Source organism: Argiope bruennichi, chromosome 3 (assembly GCF_947563725.1).
Source record: "Argiope bruennichi chromosome 3, qqArgBrue1.1, whole genome shotgun sequence".
Classification (NCBI taxonomy): domain Eukaryota; kingdom Metazoa; phylum Arthropoda; class Arachnida; order Araneae; family Araneidae; genus Argiope; species Argiope bruennichi.
The window spans coordinates 139325825-139349541 of NC_079153.1; the positions used below are offsets into that span (position 1 = coordinate 139325825).

Genomic DNA, 23717 nt, shown 5'->3' on the forward strand with positions numbered 1-23717 from the left:
TATAGTGAGAATGTAATGGTTCAGAAGACATCAACTAATTCATATTTGTCATCATAAAAAAAAAATGTTAATATAAAATTAGAAGTTTTCGATCCCATAGCTGCATAATGCTCTTCAATATTCAAATAAACCATCAAAATATGATTGAATCAAATAGGGATCTACGAACAGTAAATATATATATATATATATATATCGTTTCTAAATACAAATTTTAAAAAATGCTGTGTAGAAGGAAAGAAAGAACTCGGCTCTATCCATAAGCACATTCGAAAGCATATCCAGATTCTGTACGGGATAAAATGTTAGCTTACGTAATAAAAATTAATAAGAAAAATATAGAAAGAATATATAAAAATTAATAAAGAAAATAATAAAAATTTTGGAAAATTTTTATTGCATTTTTAATTAAAAATGAATCAAAATTTTGATATTTTTATGAAATAATTTTAGAATGTATTGTTGCGCAAAATCCATCTTTTAAATTCAAAAAATTAAACTTCAATTGTTCTTATTTTGTTTTCATTGTTTTTTTTTCTCCAATTTTTTTTTAATTTGGAAAAACAATATTTTTAACTAGAGCCATATTTTTATGTGCATGCGCAATGTGAAAGGTCATTTTTGTGTGCACACGTTACTGTTCAATAATTAAAAGCATATATTTCATAAAAAAAACACAACAGACGAATCAAATATAGAGCATTGTCATGTTATAATATTTTGAAGCAAATATTCGAATCTCCTTTAAATTTTAAAGTATAATTATAATAATGATTTATCTTTAAAAAAATATATATGATATATTTGCTCGAAAAAAGTTGCCTTTCAGATTTCTTCAAACCTTTGCGTGAAAATAAATTATGTACTGAAATTAAAATAAATATAAGAAATCCGTACCTATCTCTCGGAGTAATGGCGTATATGACAGTTTCAACGATACAGAAATGCTTTGATGTTAGCCTTCCCAATGAAACAAAGCAATTGTTACTGGGCATACTGGGGCACACAGTATGCTTTATAACGTGCTCTTGAATACGAGAATCTATGCTTCATTTGTGGGTGCTCCTGGAATAGGTAAAAGGTTAAAGGAATGTTAACATCGCTTTATCATTGCTTTGATTTTCTTTTCTATCAAAAGTTAGAAACGAAAAAATAACTTGGTTATTCACCATGTCATTGCCTACAATGACTTTCATGAAAAACATGGATCTAAGTGGGAGAAATTCAATTTCATTTGGAATAGTTTTTAACTTCGCTTTGTTTGTCTAGGATTGAAAAAAATGTCCTAAATAGGTTGAAATGAGTATGTTTATTTAGAATCAATTGATTGATTTCAAAATTTGTCTAATGTTAAATATGATCAAAAAAATCAACTTCTGAAGAATTTCCTTTTCAGTACTCACTATATATAGAATTTGTTCAGTAAAATTAACATTTGTGCTAGAATTTGCCGGTAACCTGTCAGTAGCCGATACGTTGTTAAATATAATTTGTACTAAATCCATGCTGTTTAACTGAACTTGTTAACCCTTCTTTGCAAGATGATGGAAATTTTCCATCATAACAATGAGTGATCAAAAAATTATACTCAAAACAGGTGTACTGTAAATGGATTGTTGATGGCAACTTTTTCATGACTATTACGTAATATGGACCGTAGCTGTCAAAAAAAAATGTCACAATCATTATAGCTGGTTTGAACTTGTTATTTCGCTGTTTATTGTGATCGGAAGAAACGTGCGATTTCTTGAATCTTTTTTTATAACCAATCTGAGATTTTTTTTTCCTTGCTAATAAAAGCGAAAATGAATGGAGAAATTTAGAAGAGAGGGACACTGAAGATTTTGTAATGAGCTTAACATATAAATTTTCATGATGATAGACATTTCTATCATACTGTTTTTTAACAATTTCATATATTTATATAAAGATTTTTTAAAGAAAAAAAAAGAAATTTTTTAAAAGGAAAAAATTATGCAAAAAAGGATTAGAGATCATTAGTTTTATGTAGATTACTTCGGGAATTAAAAATTTATTTTAAAGATCTATCATCAAATAAATTTTTCATCATTCACCCTGTTTGCATATGTATTATAGCAATAACATTCACCTGCATAACATCATGCTTCTTATATATATATATATATATATATATATATATATATATATATATATATATATATATATATGATTATTCTGCAATCCAGATAAATGAAATTCCCCTTTCATATTTAAAGGACCACTTGAAAATCCAGAATTTCAGATTGATTGAAAAGTTTTTCTGAAAAAAAAAACACCCTTTAAAATGAAAGTGTTACAAACAAATTAAAACTCGAGCTTTTAAAAGATCGAATTTTTTAACGCAGCAGAAGAGATGCCATCTTCATCAAACCTACTATGCAGGTGAATGTTATTGCTATAATACATATGCAAACAGGGTGAATGATGAAAAATTTATTTGATGATAGATCTTTAAAATAAATTTTTAATTCCCGAAGTAATCTACATAAAACTAATGATCTCTAATCCTTTTTTGCATAATTTTTTCCTTTTAAAAAATTTCTTTTTTTTTCTTTAAAAAATCTTTATATAAATATATGAAATTGTTAAAAAACAGTATGATAGAAATGTCTATCATCATGAAAATTTATATGTTAAGCTCATTACAAAATCTTCAGTGTCCCTCTCTTCTAAATTTCTCCATTCATTTTCGCTTTTATTAGCAAGGAAAAAAAAATCTCAGATTGGTTATAAAAAAAGATTCAAGAAATCGCACGTTTCTTCCGATCACAATAAACAGCGAAATAACAAGTTCAAACCAGCTATAATGATTGTGACATTTTTTATATATATATATATATATATTATTTTTTTGCCTTCAAACTTTTTATCTATTGCTATTATGTTTTTAAAGCTTCGTTGTGCTAACTATTTCACACTTTTTTACCTGATATATCTGCTTAAACAATTAAAGTCATGCTCAAGAATTATATATCTATATATATATATAAATTTGAAATTAAGAAAAAATATTTAAAAGATGGCCGTAAGTGATTGGAATATACTTTACGAAAATGATTTTTCTTATGAAGACCATTGAGCCATTTTTGTCTCAGTTTTCAGTTCAAGAAATAAATAACCAACAACATGATTAAGATCAAGGCCAAGATATAAAATATCGAATTTTACAAGTCTATCTTATAACAGTTATACGAGCATTTGAACATTAGAGTATTCCAATCAATATTCTACAGTTTCAACTGCTGAAAATGGTATAGAAATGTGATTTATTGCAATTTGTTGCATTCAGTTTAGTAGCTGATTAAACCATAATTAATATATAATTTATATAATGTAATGGTTATAAATGAAAAAATATAAATTAATAGCTGAATTGCAAAACGCAAAACATCGTTTCTGTGTTTCGAACAGTACAAAAAATCTGGAATATAAACTCCATTTGTGGTGATTTCGAAAATCCAGAATGATCAAATATTTACCTCGATGATATTGTTTATTTTAAATTGTTTTATTTTATGCAACTGCTTCAGAAAAACTTCATTTGATAATTTAGTTTCTGGGAAAGTTTAAGAATTTGTTTGCCTAAGAATAAACGTAGTCTTATAGGAATTAAGAATTTCAAAAGGGGTGTCTGTGGTATAAAAAGAAAATATTTAAATCTGTAAAAATAAATGCTTTTTTGGAAATAGTTTTTTTATTATCATTATTATTTTTATTTTTATTTTGTTAAAGCGTTCATACCACAGAACATTTTCTAAACGGATTCATTAGATAGCACAGAAAAAAAAATTAGAAATTGATCTTAGAACATAAAATTTTTCTAAATATTAATTCTTTTTTTTTTTTTTTTTTTGCCCTTTACTGAATTTTTACAAAAAAAAATAAAGAAATTGAAATTTAATTTTAAAAATTAAATCAAAATTAAAAAATTATTTTTCTGATAGTTACATTTATTCTCAAAACTTCAAGTTTTTTTCAGATCTAAAAACGTTTATGACTGTGTTTTGAAACAAAAATTGTGCAAGATGCTTCGCTTTCAGATAAACTTTGAAGGTGAATCAGATATACAAACGCAAATCATTTTACTCTAGGAGTGGGTATGAAAACGCAGTGGGTTACTGGTATTTCCTTTCCCAGTGAATCAAATAAAAGAAACAAATAACGCGTGCATGTAAGAGAATACAAATTCACAGCAGCAGAAATACGCAGCAGATCGCATGCAATACTAACAGCAAAAATCCTATAGAGCACTTGAAGGAAGTCTTCGAAGGACTTGTCATCCCGAATGATACAGGTTTTGCATGTTGTTGTTTATGCTGCAGTTTCTGTTGTAGCATTTTAAACATATATTCAATTAAACTTTGTTCAATTTATCTGGTGCACCAAAACCAACGGGCCTCAAAAAATGTGAGTGAGAAGCTTCAAGAAGAGTGGTTGTTTTTCAGTTCTTCAGTTCTTTAAAATAATAGCGTGGGTTATCTAAAGTACATTTTTCGTCCCTTAAATCACTGGTGAACTGCTTCCCGTGGTGGACATCCTTTGCAGTTGTAATTCTGCAAGAAAAATTATTTGCTTCTGTATGCATGCAAATCCTTAAAACATATCTAAAGATATATTGCGTGTTGATTTTATGCAAATTGCTTCTGATTTTTTAGTATTAGTTTGTATAAAATTAACTCATAACATAGTGGCTCTCAAAAGTGTTCGCATACTTATGAATTTTATTGAAATACTGCTCTATCCGTTACTAAAATTTTATGTTCAAAATGAGAATATTTTTAATAATATCTATAAATGTTTCCTAAAAAAATTTCATTGAGTATTTTAAGAACATACACTTTTTTAAAAAAAAGACAGTAATCAAATGAGAAGCAAAAGAAAAGCTATCTCACAAAAGCTTTCGAAAACTCTAAAAAAATTTATACTTCTGAATAAATACTAAAATATTTCGGAGTATTATTTCTGCATTAATATCGAACCATTTTTCAATCCTTGTTATTTTTATTAATTTGTATTTAATTGTTATTTTTATTTGTTTGTATTTTCGTATTAATGTTGTGTCTTTGTATTCTAATTTCCTTGCTCTCTCCAAATTGGTTAAAATCTAGAAATTGGGATGATATTTTCAGATTTTGCAAACTGTTATAGAGACGATAAAGGCGAACGTTGTGAACAGTGTGCTTAAAATCATATCCTGATAAAAAAAAATTTAAAAAAAAAAAAGATGTTTCCAATGTCAAATTTGGGCTGATTGTCACCAATTCTAAATGTTAATTTACTTTAATCTGCAAATAATGCATCATTCCAAAAAATTTCAGGCTTGTTTATAATTGATTTGGAGAAGGAAAGATTCAGTTTTCACTTTTTCTGTAATAACAAAAAATTTTCTCCTGGCCGAAACTCCATGTAATACATCTGGTTTGAACGTTTAATGAACAGTTTCAAGTGAAGCTGGAGCAGGAAACATTTTTATTATAGAAATTTCTTCAGTGTTCAAATGTGGATTCTTCGCCACTTTTGAACATAACATTTTAAAATGTAAATTTCTTAATAAGTTGCTTAACTAGAACAATATTTTCTTATCATATTTTCGATTTGATTTTCTTTTTTATCATATACTGCATTGTGGAATAAAATAAATTTGCCAATTAAGTTTATAAACCCAATTGATTTACTGCTGATATGTTGAATAATAGTAACTTTTCGATTTTTATTTGTGGTTACGGTTTTGAGCCATTTTAAAACACTAAATAGCATAAGGAGGCAAGGAAGCAAGCAAAAATAAAAGTCAAACGATTTTTAAAATATCCTCAAAATGCAAAAAATGAAAAAGATGTTTTGAGTTATGAATTTATCCAAAACTTTTCCGATGTCCGGTCCCATTTGTGACGCAATTTGTCTCTGCTTTCTTACATTCTCATTTTTTTTCAAAAAAAATAAAATAAAATAAAGCAATTTAAAATCAAAGTGTTTTTTTCAGAATCACATGATTAAAAAACTGCTGGATTTTGTATTCGAATTCAATTTCTATACTACAGTACTTTTTCTTTATATATTAAAAGTTTACGAATGCCTTAGGAAATTACTGTACATTTAACAGTGACACTTTTGGGAACATTAAACAATGTGAGATGCATTCTCTGCGTTGCTACTAAACTTCATTCTATTGAATTAAAGGACCAGTATTCAGTTGGTTGGGGTTTGTTAGGTTTTGAATTACAATTAAATTTGGAACACAATAAATAAATATTTAACATAATATGCGTAACAATATGTGGATATCATATCCTCCTTTTTGCTGGCAGCTGTGTTAGTGTCACAAATGCTAAGAATATTTCCGTTCAATTGAAATTTCATGGCGTTGTCTATTCTGTGAATGAACTTTCAAAAGATTGAAAATGAAATGCGAAGAGTCAGGAGACTAGAAAATATTAACCACGAAAGATGATTGCTTAGAAGTAAAATATGTATTACTAAAATAATAAAAGAGAACCATTTTTGCCTGACGCAATGAAGTGGCGTTAACAATACAATATTTGCAAATTCCACCTTTTTAAAAATATATTGATATGATTCTTATTACTTTTCATGCTTTTTACTGAATACTGATAACTTAGAATAGTGGCTCGTTACTCAGACATGAGCAGTGCTGCAAAAATGTTTATCTGGAAAGTGCATTCTTTGAAAGGTTATTTGACTCATAAGTAGCCTAAATTTTTAAGTTTCAAAACCAGATACGAAATTTGATGTTACCAAACATCGCTATATCTATCCATAGAATGTTTTCTAAATTTTGTGCTTTTTTTTTATTTTCTTAGGAAGAGGATGTAAATCCTTGATAACACGCATCATCTCTTCTTTAAAATAAACAGAAGAAAAAACAATGCATTTTTTAAAAAATTATAACCATATAAGCGACAAAATTTAGAATAAATTTGAGATTTTCATTGCTGCTGGTTTTTCTTGCTTGGAGGATTTTGAATAATGCTCATAGAGCGACTTTAATTCTTATGGTCAATTTTTCTCTGTGTGAAAATTGCAAAAATAAAATTTTTCGAAGAACCTCAATGTTTATTCCTTTTTCCACGTGATAATTAATAACAATTGATGTCTTTGTAAAAACTTTCACCTGAAGAACATTTAAGAAAATTAGCTACGCACCTCTTTCTCGAAGAGCAACTTCTAGTAAAAGAACATTCAATAAATCAAATATTTTTCTGCCGAGGCAATCAAAAGTGAAACCAAAATTCATAAATAGCCAATGAGAGAAAGCAAAGAGTGAGAGAAAGAGATAAATACCAAAAGAACGAAGAATTTCGGATGGGAGAAAGCAAAAGAAGATGATCAATTGCTCTCGCTTCAAGGCGGATCTAATGGACTTGCAACTCAGCTATCTCTAAACTGAAATGGAGGAAACATTGGTTTTAGTTTTCATATCAGTCAATCAATTGTTTGAAGTAATTGTTGTTAGTAATTGATCAAATGCTGCTAGACCGCTAGCTTCGATCTGCGTTTCTCTTATTGCAGATTCACTCTCTGCCTTCTCTTCACATTTTTACTGTTTATTATTATTATTATTATTATTTTCCGTTTATCATCGGACTTTCAGAGTGATGAAATAAGCACAGATCATTTAATTTTTAGAGTGGAAAAATTAGTATGATAAACTACCCTCCCGAGGGCATCTCAGGTATGGGGATGAGAAACTTCTGGAATGGGGGTTTGTTCTTATCACCCTTGTGAGTACAGATATGATGTGGTTTCAGCTACCCCCCCCATCCACAACCACGACACGGTACCCCAATGGGAAGGTTTGTTCCATGGCTTGTGACACTTGGCCGGACTCAATTTTAGTTCCCGCCAGCGTCCGATCAATCAGATTTTTCAGTGTGCGTCAATACGGGCCGGAGTAGCTGTGTATGGTTAGCAAAATCAGTGAGATAGAAAACGAAAATTCAAGTTCGAAAAATAATTTCAGGTAGGTTAGGTAGTGCTACATCTCTTTTATCTGACTAAAAGAGACGCCACTGGTGATAGACAGTAAATGGTAGATGATATCATTATTTAGCACTTTCAACTCAGAAAGCTTATACATTAGAGACTAATTTTTCTGAGCGTCGATCATAATTGACATTAAACGTTTGTAATCTGCAAACATGAATATAACTTCATGCAAGGAAGTTCACGAAGGCTGGATAAAATATTGTGGGGACGCATTTATCATTTTTCCATATATTAACTGCCATTGGTATTAATATGAACATATTTCTAACGAATCTCTTACCATGTGAAAACCTTTTCACAAATTTCTGGAAGGTGTGTGGAATACCAGCTCATATCTTTATCTATTGATGTCTGCTACACCCATTTCATTTATAATACTTACGACATCCTTTCTATTGTTATTAAACTCTCGCTGTGGTTGTTTCATTTTAGAAAACAGATAGCAGACTATTAATGACCTATGTCCGCTAAAACAACAGCAGTTTCACGTTTTACGCAGCTTTGAATTTTAGTTCACAATATGGATTTTATCTCTAAACACATTGTTGGGCGCCAACTGATTTCATCTGAGATTCAAACCGGCACTTGTCGATAAACTGATATAATCCACATTCGGTTTTAGGGTTCTTTGGGATAAGCATCATAATTCTGAATAGAAATCAGTTAGTCAAGATGACATTCCACGCCACGATGACATGAAAGTTCCACGCCAGCTTTGTTGGGTTTCTTACCCCGAAATATTTAACGGGTCACGCCATGGCTCAATTAACTATGTAACTGTCACTGCGCACCTTCACTTGACTCTGTACTATTATTTCAATAGTTGTATCCAAAATATATTTTTTAATACTGGCATTATTTTTTTCTGTCTTATTAATAACTATGTTAAGCGAAATGAAAGAAAGTTTCAGTATAAAAAAGAGTGTACTGTATGTATTATATATTTCTTTCTGTATCTGATATCCTACTTTCGATGCAGGATGAATAGCCGAGCTGAGCCAGGATGGTCACCGACGCCCCTCCCCGCCCCTGCTGCAACTTTTCTGGGGGCGCGTACCGCTGGCGCCGATGCATGCCCTACCTCATCTTTGCCATGCTCATTGCTTTTGTGCAGTTTTATGCCATCACCGTGCGGGATCCACACTTCATTCGCACTACTTTCCAGTGTAAGAACTTTTCATCGTTTTTTAATATCGATTTGACATATTTATATTTTCATAGCACATATTTAGAGATAAATTTCTGTATGATTTTTAAGGATACGCATGTATTAATAAACCAATATTCGAAATATTTTGCAATGTTATTCAAGCATTTCTACAAGAGACGATGTCATTAGTAATTTGGAATGATGGTATTTCCTTGATATATTATTCTCTTGTCGCTGAAATGGATTAAATCATTTTTAAGACTTCTTTGTTTTTCTTCCATAAACAAGTGACTGAAAAATAATATCTTCTTTTTGGACCCACCGATAGTATTATGTTTTATGATTAACCGAAAATGTACTTGTTATTTCTATTCTGCTTCACCCTGTATTGGAAAGATTGCCCTAACTGCTGTTTAATTGTGTTCAAATAAATGTTCGGGCCGCGGTGTTCGAAACAGTTGAGTGCTGTCTCCATGGAAACATTCGTTTCGAATGGCTCCTTGTCGTGCTACGATGCATTAGTAATGAGAAAAAGATAACTGTTCGAAACGAAATAATCTCCGAACAGATCCTGTTTCTAGCAGAAACGCAGGAGACATAAAAAAATCAAAGGGATGTAGGTTAAGTTATATTTAAACTCACACTTTGTTTTTAGTATTACTAATAATTCAAACCGCATATTTGGAGTATCAGCATAAGCTAAGCAACATGTCCCTTGTCAATATGAGCAAACTGTTAAAAGGAAATATCTTAAGACAGCTATGAAAAATTGCTTTTTTATTTACCAACTAGTTTACCAGCTTGTTTTATTTACCAATTAAAACATAAGTTTTAATTCCATTTTGTTAACATTTTGGATGATGTGTATAGCGTTCCTCCGTGGTTGGATCGTAAAATGGAAGAAACAGTGTTTAATTGTAAATATGGTATTGATTATTTCTAGTTTTCCAATAGTTAACTACACGAAAAAAATTATTGCGGCTTCATATATATTGTAGTTAGTTAAGTTCATTTTTTTTATTTCCTTCTCTGAACCAGCTTACCCAAAAGTTGTCAACCTTCACATGAATCACCTGGAAGAAAGTTCGAGTTTACAATAGTGTTGCTTGTACTCTATTTAGTGTCAGTAACAATTCGTGTAGCAATATAAACACCTATCAAACATAACTTATATCAACTAATTTATATCTAAATGTTGCATTGCACGATATATTGTCTTACAATTTAATGTTATGCAGTGGCTCTATTTAAATTTCAGTAGTCTTTTTTGGTAGAGAAAAAAATGTTCGGTTTTTAATTGCCGCAATACAAGAATGGCAACTTTCTTACAAAATCACATCTCAGACTTCCACAGGTCGCAATGGTCAGGTGCTAAGATCTCGGTTTCAATACCAGAGGATTCTAGGATCGACGCCCAGTTCCCCCGAAGAATCACCTAGTGCGTGTAAAATTCATTGGTCCAAACTTCCTCCCGCTGCCGAGGTGCGAAAGTTTAGAGAGGGAATACCATCTCAGGTCTCGATTCTGTCGCTTGATCGCAATTCAAAATACAGCACTCTTCCCTGAACAGTGTTATTTTAAAACGGTACATTAATGAAACTAAAGTAAGCTAAACTGAATTTAACTTTTCGCTTTAAACTTGCAAGTTATTTAAAGCGTAGACTGCAGCAATTTTTAAGCCTATATCATCGTATGATATACAAGTTGTAAACTATCTGCATATTAAAGGTGTCTTTTTCAAGCCTCCGACATTATGATATCTAATCGTTTTATTTCTCCTTTGTCAAAAGGACATACTTTGAAAAATCATCAAAACCCAGAGACGAGAATACCTGGCTTAAAACTCTTATGCATCAGCATAAGAGTTTTATCTGAAGTTGCTGCAATTTCACTTCCACGAGTCTTTTAGTGTGATTACTCATACATTAGATATACAGAGCTGAAGCATTATCTTCAATTATTATTTAATTTGTTATTTCATTTTTCTTAAATGAGAATTTGCGTACTTCTTCGCAATAAATGTCAGAGAACTTATGTAAATGAAAATTTAATAAATAAATACACACAAAAAAAGAAAAATTATTCATTAAGTAGGAAATACGTCAATCAATCATTCATCGAAAAAAAAACGCCAGATGATATTTTGTTCTCATGGTAAAATCTTAATTATGAAGTCAGTAATGGGAGTCAGTGCAATTCGAGTCTAGTCTTCCACCATTTAATAACCTTTTATAGCCTCTTTCTGTTTATTTATTTATTTTGCAAAATTTTTCAAAAGTATTTTATCAGTAATTAATATAGTATAATTTAAAATTATCTGGATAAATGAGGAACATAATCTATCCGGATAATTTTATAACTGAAATAAAATGCAGTTATTTTTCAGAAAACATACTTATAATATTAGCTTAATGACTACAAAAACAATACAGTTTATATTTTGTGTATTTACAAACATTTCTGAAATATGTAATTTTAATTCTGTTGTTTCACCGTCTTTTCTCAAGAAGAATTCGTTTGCAGAATTTTTTTATAAAAAAGTATTGAGATAACTGGAACTCGTATAGTTGGAATTCTATAATTTAATTCATTTCATCTTTATTTCTCAAATCATTCATTGATTCAAAGATATGTTATTTTTTAAAATTTATACCGAAAAATACCATTATAAAGGCATATAAATCGTTACATTTATAGCTCAATGAGTGAAGCATTCTGTGATTTCAAGGAAGTTATTTTGTATGTAACCCACGGGCTATAATAACAAGTATAACTACACACATGCGAGTGTAAAGATTCTTTTTAATGCCTATTGATTTTAATTCCAAAAGTATTTTGCTTTTATACCTTTATAATGATAATTGCCTAATAAATGTGGTAAAACATTGGGTTATTCAGAGTCGGAAGTAACTGTAAAGCAAGCATATAAGGAAACACTTCTGCATAAAAGTCATTCGATAGGTACAGGTAGTTATCAAAATAATGGAAACACCAGTGATAAAAGTGGATTTAAGAATGTGCTTCATAATACATATAATTTTTAATATAAAAAGTATATGCCATGATAATAAAAGAGAGCGTTATTGAAGTTGTTTACATATCTTCGGGTGTTTTTTTCCAAAAGTATAAAATGCTAGATCTCACAGACTTTCAAAGAGCCAAAACTGTAAGAGTCCGATTCGCTTAGCAAATGTGACAGGAACATCTCAGTTTTTAGGTGTTTATAGATGTACTATGTCTAAAGTCATGATACCGTACACACAAATGTTAATGCCAAACGTCGTCTACAGCGGTGTCGTAATCACAAAACCTAGTCTATTTTCAGTGATAGGCAGCTATATGGACAGACGAATCATCTTTCACACTTTTCCCCTCAAAAGGATGGGTACACGGCACAAGTTCATGATCGAGATTATCTCCTTCCAGTTGACAGGCCTAGAGGTGGATCTGTTATGGTATGGCAAGCCGTGTTGTAGTTTTTTGCCAGCCAACTGTAACTCTGAAAAGAAAAATCACTGAAGAGAAGAAGTTTTAGCTGACGAGGTCCACCCTATGTGCAAACTTTGTTTCCTGCAGGAGATGGAATTTTCCAGGATGTTAATGTTCCTTCCTATTTACGCAGCGAGATATGTCTAATCATGATTTGATGAGTACGAGGATAAAGTGAAACTTCTACTTTGGCTCGCACTATCCTACTAATTCAATATAATCGTACCGTTATGGTCTATTTTAGAGTTTTCAATCCGCAGTATCCTGTAACAGCATCTCTCCAGAACTTTCACAGCATCTCCATAAAGACTTAATTTCCACTAAACACTATTCAGTACTTGTATGATTGGATTCCCAGGCAAATCCAAGCTGTATGTATTACATAAAAAAGGTGGCCGTTATTTTGATAACCATCTGTTTTTAGAGTGGTGTAACATTTTAACTGACAGCTTGGAAGGGAGGGAAAAAGAGATTCAGAAATTTATATTTGTTCAATAATCGTTTTCCTAGATTCGTTTTCTTATAATCAGAAAAAAAAAAGTCAAGAAAAATTAATTTTTAAGATGTGCATTTCAAATTTCAAGAAATATTTTCTATAAGCTTTCTCTTTTCTTGCTGATAAGTTAGCATTTGGGGAAAAAATTTACTCTCTTTCGCTGAAATATCTTTCAGTTTAGTCGGAAATTCATTTCAGCTGCATTCTTCCGTTTTAATCGTCAAATAGATTGAAGTCCCTCTGCAGCTGCTCATCCATCACCAGCAGCTTGCAAGCTGTAGACAAAAATCGTTCCTCACGATTTCCGGTCACGTCGCTCTGGATTGCTCTAGATTGAAGCGGTGAGGGGCACTTATCCTAAACTTTAGGCAAACCACTTCCAACGGTGAAGAAGGAAATAGATTAATAAAAATTCTTAGGTGTTATCTTGGAGAAAATATTCATTCAAAATTATTGACATGACAAACCCACGGAAACACCGATTTCATCGTTTCCGGAACCGTAATTTATCATTCTTGTGATCGATTAGTTTTCTTTTATGTAACAAATTAACAATATTTTTAATATTTCAAGTATATGTTTTGTAAATTTATTTATTTTATTGCTCAATTTATTTCATTTCACAATGTTTATGATTGGCACAACTCATTATTTTACGAAGTTTCTTTTTATTCCAATTATATATCAAGTTTGAAATTAGAGAGAAGGGTGAAATTTGTTAAAACGCAAAAAAGATATTTGTTGAGTCTTAGAGATTTCAAATAATAAATTAAGATTCAAAGTGTTTCAAAAGCCAACAAAGACACCAACATGACAAACAAAATAATGAAGGGATTTCAGTTCAGATTCTGTTCTTTATGTGTGCATATATAGCTTTTAACGAACATCTGAGAATTCTAAATAGAACTTAAATTTCAATGCAAAAGAATTTAGGATTATTAACATTACAATTATTCCTGATAAAACGGTTTCTGTATAATTATTCTATGATGCACCTGATGTCAAATAGCTCATTTTCTGATTAAAATAGAGTGCGGTTTAATTGGAACCAGACTTGATCCATAAAATTGAATATTCGGATGATTGACGAAAAGAAGGAGAGGAAATCGAATTTTGTACTTAAGCATATGCGGTTTAAAAACTTATAAAATATCAATTTATTGATTATCAAAACCATTTTTGTTTCATGTATTTACATATTCTATTAAAATATCATTGCATAAACATTTCGCTCAAAACCAGTTATTTCGCCGTCTTCACTCGTTTCCATGCAGCCAAATCTCGCTTCCACTTGAGAGTGAGATGATTACTTTCCCATCCATTTTAGCATTCTGCCAAAGCATACAAACACTTTACGGTCTAATTCTGTAGCAAACTTATCGTCTTTGGAGTCACTAATTGGCTAGATTTAAATGAGTTCACATGTTCACACAAAATTCAGATTCCATGACTCCAAAACTTCCATTAGGAATCGCTTGCCAACGTCTATGCCACCCATATATATAATATTTGCACTACACTCGGAACATCCAGAGATTCTCATTGTGCTTATGTCCTCAACTGACTATTCTTCCCTCCTGGCGTTACCTTTTTTCTTTCTCTCTTTATAATTCAAGGGGATTGGGATAGCTACTGTTCTACCGTGTTTAGAGACAAAACTTTAGGCATCTCAAATGTAAAGATTAGTTGAAATTATTATTACATGTCTAATCATTCTTCTTATTTTCCCCGTGTCAAGATGTAGTGAAAATGCGCACAGCAGATAGGCTTTTGCAGAAGTATGCCTAGAATGCGCATTTGCTTTCAAATATATAGTGTATATATATTAGGTATGCAGATTAGAAAATCTCTAACGCGTTTTTGCACGCCTCAGACATAAGATCGTTTAAAATGACTCCGTTGCCTGAAACAATTTTATTTTGGATTAATACTCATTCAAGAATTTCAGAAATCAAAACAAGGTACTTAATTCAGAAAATATAGAAAAGAATTGTTATGTTACGAAATCCACAAAGCCTTGTTCAGAGACATTCTATGAAACTTCTAAGAATGCACTATTTTCACATTTTGTGATAATTTCGAAAACATCTTTCTAATCTGTCTCATCCTATATAAGAGGATTCTTCCTAATATTCTAGGAAATTTACAAAAATAAAAACTGTGCCTTCTAAGGGTTTTTTTTTTCTGCGGGTGCATTGCGCAAAGATGCTTAGTATTTCTGCTACTTTGTTCAGACGTCTATCATGTCGAATTGAAATATATTTCCTAATAAATATATTTCTAGAAAATTTCGCAAAATGCAAAAAACAAAACAAAAAAAAACACCTCTTCTATTATTAATTTCCAAACGCCAATTATTTTATATTTTGCATTTTTTTCGATGCGTCTGACTTTTTTTCCACTGGTTCCCCTTTTATGGGATAAAAATATCTTCGCATTAGAGAATAATTATTTATAATTGAATGATAGACTGAGCTCGTGTTTGCTCCATCAGAAAATGATAAGAAATGAAATAAATTGTTAAATAATTATAAAAAAAACATATTTGAAAACTTCATGTAATATAATTTTATTCGTCTAGAAATTATAAATATCGTAAGATATAAAAAACACACACTTTAATTCATTTTTTTTATTTTAGATACATAAATTTTATATTTAAATACTTGTATTAATTTATTGAATTCCAATTACATTACGTTAATTTTATTTTAAAAAATCTTTCCATTTACAAAATATAATTTTTTTGAAAGCAAGATTCCTTAAGTAAACATTTCTGATCCCATTGACCCTATCGGTGCATTAAATGCGAACAGAGCAGCAGGCTTAAATTCGATTGGAAAATAACAAACGGAATTTTAACTCAGATTAAAAATAACCTCTTCAGTCCTGGGGTACACATACGTGTACCTGCAATTATTTTCATCTTTCTTATCCGGTAAAGTAAAATTTTAACAAATAATGCATGTATTTCAATTCTTTATGAATGTAGCTTCCATTTTGCATCAATAAATAGCACTACAGTTCGATATTATTTTCTTATCCCTCGCTATTAATTAGAGACATAACGAAAATGGCGTTGAACAGAAAACACAGCAAATATAAGTACATTTTTTAATATTTATTATTAAAATAAACGCTTGTATATTTTTTACAAAATACTAAGTGTATGGTCAAAATTAATACCAAATTATATCTTGTTATTTATAATAGAATCGGTGAAAATACAAATTTAACTAAGGTATACAGATGTGTACTTCAGGCATTAAGATGTTTATCTTTTGAGTGCTTGTTTACAAATTGTCATTTCTTGTCCTATGTCTTTTATGTCTTTTTTATAATAAATAATTCTTATGTTCTGTAATGCAATAAGATATAAATTTAAAAATATTTATTTTTTAACTTTAGTAAGAAATTTAATATTATAGCTGTCTTGCAGTCAGTAATTGATATTTCAATCCGACATCATGTTTAGAATATACGGAATTTTATAGGTTAATAATAATCTTTTTTCACATCAAATGGCTTTAACTCAAAAGGAAGTTATCGAACTTTTAGAAAAAAGCGACTTTAGGGGAAGCAATAAAATTTCTCACGTATCGAAAATAATGAAACCTGACAAATGGGATGAATGCGTCACAGACGATAGTCAAACGTGCCTTTCAAGTAGAAAGATAAAAAATCCGTTACTCTATTATCCACCAATGGAATAGGCAGTTGGAATGAGTCAATTGAAATAGGCAGAAGACAGTCAAAATAACTGAAATAAAAAGCTGATGCAAAATAATCTGCTATTGTAAAAGCATATAATATGGGATGCATCGACCATTATTTTATATATTGCCGGTATGCAGTAATTACAAAAAAATGACCGACGCGAGTATTCACGCATTTTGTAGATTTAGTAGTTGCCAATTGCTGGGTATGCTATAAAATGGTAGCAAAGCGACAAGCAGAGCTGTCAGGAATGAAACCGAAATTGTTATGACCTTGCTGCAATTTCAATATAATTCGGTTCCTGTTGAAATATGAGGGAATTCTCATCATCAGCAAGAAAGGAAACCCAAGAACAAATAAAAAATCTACTTTGAATGAAAAAAAAAATTATAGAGGAAGAGTCATCAAATGATGGAAGTGCAACTAAAAGACCATTGGAGATTTCATTACCACCATCTGGCGAAAATATCTCTAAAAGAGCTAGACAAATTGTCCCTCCTCAATTAAAAAGAAATAAGACTAGATATGTCAAGCCAGCTACAACATTACATGGACGATAAGTATGTATCAAAATGCAGGTATCCAGGATGTAAATCTAGGAGAAGAGTTAAGTGCTCAAAATACAGTATCTACTTATGTAATATTTTTAAAAAAATGAAATTTAATTCAAAATAAGATTTAATAGATTATTAATACAATAAATTTATATATATTTTTTTCATTTATAAGGCTTTAAAACGGGAAAAGTATAGCTATTAAATAACGAGCAAAATTACACAATTCTTTTTGTCGAGGATGCTTTAACTTGCTTAAGACCTGTGGTGCACATATGGTAATTTAAAATTATAGAACTTAAAATTGTTTCATCAGCAAATATTTTTTCCACTAACTGCCGAGATGTAACAAAGGTAAAAGATCTTGATATCAAATTTTTAAACCAGTTTTTAAAAAATCAGGTTTGAAGAGGATAAAAGCAATTTTAATTTAGATTATAAAAGTTATATTGGTGAATAGTTACAAATATTATGCTATACTTATCGACACCAATAAAGTGCCTTGCTAGTAAAAACGTGACATCGTCTATTGGTTATTCTAAAATTCATTAATGATATTCTTTTATAAAACTTTATGAGTCATCAATTAAATCATGTTAGTGTTTGTCCCAATGCCACTCACTTTTCACGAAAGTAATATTGATCGACCTTCATAGATCGAAAAACACACTTCTGAGTCAAAGTTTTCCAATATCATCAATAGTGCTTCCGTGAGGAAACGGAAACAGCACATTCTGGCTTCCTCTTTTGTGTGCCGCACTGCCCTTCGATACTCTGTCACATGGTAGAAGGGATAATGCCTTTCCAACTTTTTTGAGGTCTCTTTTCAAATACCTACTTCTATTCGATATATAAAGAGAGAAAAGCATTTGCATATTTATTGCCGGTAATTTCTGCATCATAGATGAAAAATTCTAAAAATTTATTATTTATTTAAATTTGAAATTAATTTTTTGCAGAGAATAACTTTATAATAAGACTAATTACATGCTAATCATATGCGGTTGCTGTTTAAGACGTGCTTGTTTAGAATTGCGTGTCATGATGGTAGTAGTGTGTTTACAAGAAAATTTAACTAGCAAATAACCATAAAGCACGGAATGCTCGCTAAGAGTCAGTATTTTTAATCGATATCGTTTTACCAGAACCAATGCGTTTTTGTTATTTTGCCTGAACTCTGCTTTTCTCATTATATACGGTATCATTAAAGTATGAAATACGTTATTTTGTAGAATGTGATCGTATCGGTTACAACTATGCTATAAGTTATTTCATAAAATAACTAGATAATCTGTAAAATAACTGATAATCCATGCTCATTTATTTCATGAAATAAGTAAGAATTCTAAGAAACAAGCCAACTATGCATATTTACGGTAGCATATATAAACGAAATTCTTATTTTTCTTTAAAAATATCGAGAAAAAATTAATAGAAGAAAATTATTCTTGTCAACTATTTCAAATTGAAAAACTATCGTTAAATTAAAGAAATAAGGTTTAAGTTTATTCAATACACAAGTAAAAGTGCTTTTTTGTTGTTGAAAAGCACAATAAATATTAAATATAAAAACTATTTATCATGGTAAAAGTAGCATGTCTTTGCCATCAAACATTTGGAGTATGTTTTCGATTACGAACCTTTATTCTTTGACCTATATATGCTGTCCAAATTAGAAACTCCGCCAGAATTATACGGTCACTTTGTACGTAAGAAATTGTCAATCGTCTGTTAAATGTAGCAAGAACAAATAAATACTATATTTCTGCATTATACGGATCATGAATCCAGCAAAAACAAAAGAAAATTCAGCAAATATCTGTCTTTCGAAGTAAAATTTTCTTAGCTAATGATGAAAAAGAAAAAAGGAAAAGATATAGTAACAGACCTAATTTGAATTTATTTTCTTACTTCTATGATGTTTGTATTAATCGGAAATCATTCTTCTAAAATTTGCAGTTAGATTATTTGTGTCATGTTCAATTGTTTGAAAGAAATAGATAGAATTTTTTCAATTATTGGATGTTCCAGCCGGTCAGTTCCTAAAAAAAATTATAGTAAATTTAATCGTAAAAAGAATAACCGTTCGAAGCAATTTTTATAAAACAAGCAAACAACAACAAAAAAAGATACCAAGGAGAATTTTTCTCTCTCTCTCGTATGCAAAAATACTTTGAGTTGCGTTACCTGAATGAACGAAGTTAGATGGTTTCAGATCCCCCCCCCTCCACTTCTTCGGATATTTCTTTATTTAGAATAAATATAAAATTAAGAAACAGAGAGAGAGAAAAAGGGGAAGAAAAAGTAGTTTCCTCCAAAAAATAAGCCGGAAACAAAATCCAAAACTGATCTATATACTTTCATTACTTCTGCAATAGAGAAAAGCTAGGAATCTTACTTAGAAATGACTTGCAGAACGGATAATTATAATCCTGTTTACAATCAGCTGAACTCGTATAAAAATCTTTGATGGTCTTACCTCTTAAAGAAGTCTTTAAAAACTTAGGATGCCTTAGAGAAATCGACATTTCAAACTTAAATATGCCAGGAAAAAATCAAGTTATAGATCTTTATGAAATGATTTTTTCCCTTTTTCTTATCCATGGATTCCTTTTAATCCAAACTATTTTGCATGCAAAGTAAAACTTCGTATACTGAAAATTCAACCTACGTTTTTGCATTCGTCCTAACCAACCTTAATTTCGGAACGTTCATGTATTTTCGCAATTTGGCGCACTTTGCTTGTAGGTTCGTCGTGTAGTGGTGAATCAAGTAAGAATTAGTTATTTCTTCTTATCTTTCCTCTAGGTTCAAAATTTGAAATAATTTTACAGTTCTTTTATCAAAACTTTGTATCAAATTTCAATATATTTTCAACATATCCTAATATATTTTGTTATTCAATAATTGGATTCACTTGCATACAACAGATTCTTTACGGAATCTAATCATAATTTTATAATTTGCATTTTTTTTTATATTAACGTCCCTTTTTAAAAAGCCGCGAGAGCCACTCTGGGGGGTATTTTGATTGTTGATACATGATTAAGTCCGAGTAGAAACACAGCAGGAGAATGGAAGATTTGCATCTCCTTGCAATTTATATAAATACTGTAGTTATATGTAATAAATTTTAATACATTGTAATAACTTTTATTCGTAATAAATGATTTCCAAAAAACTCGAAATATCTGGAATAGTATCGAAATTTCGCTTTCTTTTGAGTTCGATCCCTCTACGACTTTTTTCCGAAAACCGTAACAGCAGCCGGAAGCATTTCTAAACAACAAAATTTATGCTCCGTATCACTTCTATTCAATTATGAGGACATTTTCATACTGCATTAAGCTACAATGATGATTATGAGGACATTTTCCTGCTTAAACTTCAATGATAATAACATCATATACCACCTTCAAACTTTTCTTTTTGCAATTTGCATCTAATTTATTTGTTTTTTTTTTTATCTTTAAAGAAATATTTGACAGAAAAGTATTTGACGTACATATGCAGTCATTACCTTTTATGGATTACGGGTGTATTATTGAGAACTGCATGTAAATATGGTGAATTCTTTAACAAAACGAAGCTACTCACAGTTTATTTCAAGCAGCGAATAATAAAAATGAATGTGTCTCTGTATGTCTTCTTATACATGTGTATGTGCATCCATTGCTATTCCAAAATGCAAACTAGTGAATCTATATGCACAGATATATTTTGGAATCTGGGAATGTGCATTTTTAGCATAAATATATCTTTTCATTTGAAAAAACTGAATAAAATAAATGCTCATGTTTTATATTACTTGAGCCAGTACATGTAGTCCTAAATATATATATGCGTATGTCTGTGTAGATGAATTGCATGATGTGTGCCATCACATTAAATGCAAAACAGAGCTCAAAATCTAATTTAATTAGACATTTATTTTTCACTTATTAGAAACTTCATTGTTTTCAGCTAAAATATCCAATCAAAATATTTTAAATTATGTATTATATGTATTTGTCAATAAACATCGTAATCATCATTTTTACCTTAAATGCTCAGTGGTAAGCTTGCCATTTCCAATGTGGCCTGAACGATCATTGATAAAAGTATTCATTACTCTTCATTTTATAAATTTAATTTTTTTTCTTTTCTTTTTTGTTTACAGAATCAAGTAAGCATTACAATTTCAAAGATTTAAAACTTCCTTGGAAATATCCCAGAGTTATTTTTTTATGAGAGGCAAAATAAAATGACTGAAATATAAGCTGTATTAAATGTCCTTAAAGCAATAATTAAAAGTGAAAATATTCCCGGAGCTCTGGTTACGTCATCCTTGGTCTCACCATGTCTAATCTAGTCATCCTCGTGTAAAATTTTCGAAACAGTTCTAAAGCTTAGCACATTAATGCAAAATTTCAATTTGTAATTAATGTAAAATTCATTACATTAAATAAAATTTCAATTTCAATTTTCGGTGAAAGCTACACGTAGGTAGAGAAGAATATAGTCTTTTTAATGAAAATGATCTGATAATGTCCATTGCACTGAACACTTCAGGCTGTATACTTTATGGTTGTGAGTGTCTTGCAATCCTTTGTGCCGATACGTTGGATTGCTGCTCGTTCTTCACAATTGATTTTCCTGCAGTACGTGATATAAATTCTAACTCGGATGCCAAATGAAACACTGGATCAATAAAATATGCGCTCATTGAGCGCAAACATTTCATATTAATGCGAAGGATCTAATCTTTTAGAGTGTTTTAATTAAACCATTTCCTGAGGAAAAGGTTTTGCGGCCTATTTCTTACCGCTTGGAAATCAGACGGGAAGCGAAATGGATCGCGTAAGAAATAAAGCTGTGCATTCGCACTACTTTAAGAAGAAGCGCGGGAAATGACATAATAAACATAATAATAATGTCATAATCCATATTATTTTTATTAATTTATTCCTGGTATTCGTCTAGCTGCATTTTGCGGCCTGCAATCCAACTTTTTATTATTTCGAATATATTCTTTACTAGCAAATTTTCAAGCAATTCTACAAAATCGGTTTCTTCACTTATAAATATTAAAACCTTAAGTTAACTTTAAAATTAATTCATTAATATTGAATTAGAATTGCGGCAGTAATTCTGTGATTTTAAGTAAACTCATTTCAAATTGGAAAAGGAATACATATAAAGCAAGTTACAAAATAGCGTAAGCAATTCATTTAAAGAGATAAATCATTTATTTCAGCCAAGAAACGCTGAGATTCCTTTTATAAAGCAGAATATTTTTCATTAAAACAAAATAAAATATTGATTTTTTAGTAATCTATTATTATTACATAAAATATACATTCGTTTTTTTTTTTTCTCATTATTGAAAATAACTACTTCAAAATCGAGAAAAATAATTCGCCTGATCGAAAAAATTTATTTAATCATATTTGCGATTATTTTTTCTTTCATGTATTCCCTCGAATTCCTGTATTATCTCAGAAAAACTTTCAAGATCCAGAAAAAAAAAGATTAACATCTATTAAACTCTTTATTCTTTATTAACATCTATTAAATTCTTTATTATTATCTTTGTACTCTTGTTACAAATGTGACCAATCATTCACTCCCAGAAAGACGTGAAAATGAATGAATGTTTTGAGTTATAAATGATTTGTAAAATTGTTTATTCAAAATTAACTACAACATTCTTGAGAAAATGATGTTTCTAAAATAAATAGGTTACTTTTATATTAAAATGCTTTTTTCAGAGAACGTTTTCTTTTTTTTATATATAGTTTTGGCGCTATTTTGGAAAAAAAAAACTGGCTGGTTTCTTTAATTAGAACTAAATACATACAGTTTTTTTTTCTTTCAGTAAATCGGATTTCAAGACCAAAATCTTCAATGTTACTCTAAAATAAGGTTCTTTGAGAAACTTAAAACTCGGCTTTTTTTCCCCTATTTTCGAAATTTCTTATATGAAAGATTTGCCCTTATTCAATATTTGAGCTGTTTGATGTAAGAAATACGCAATGCACATCTCTTACAATTATATTCGCATCGTTTCGAAACTCATAATATTCAAATATGGATACCATATATATGATGACCATGTTTGAAACTTCTCATCAAAAATTATATTATTGTAACACAAAGAATATTTTGAAACTAAATATTTACAAGACAATCAACTTTTTATTTTTTATCGGTTCTTATGTCATCAATTCTTTTCTATTTCAATGTGAAAATTTACAATTTTATTACTATTATTTATTGTTGAAGTCGCTTCTTGCAGATCAAATGT

The 23717-nt window shown here is 30.0% G+C and overlaps 1 protein-coding gene across 1 annotated transcript in view; it reads left to right on the forward strand.

Moving 5' to 3' along the window:
• The window catches only part of LOC129963133 (carbohydrate sulfotransferase 1-like), a 50337-nt gene that overhangs the window by 16573 nt on the left and 10047 nt on the right, over positions 1 to 23717 (forward strand). The window contains exon 2 of the mRNA XM_056077226.1: positions 9005 to 9191. Within this exon, the coding sequence (XP_055933201.1) occupies positions 9029 to 9191 (163 nt within the window). The 5' untranslated portion in view covers positions 9005 to 9028. The remainder of the gene's footprint in view (positions 1 to 9004; positions 9192 to 23717) is intronic.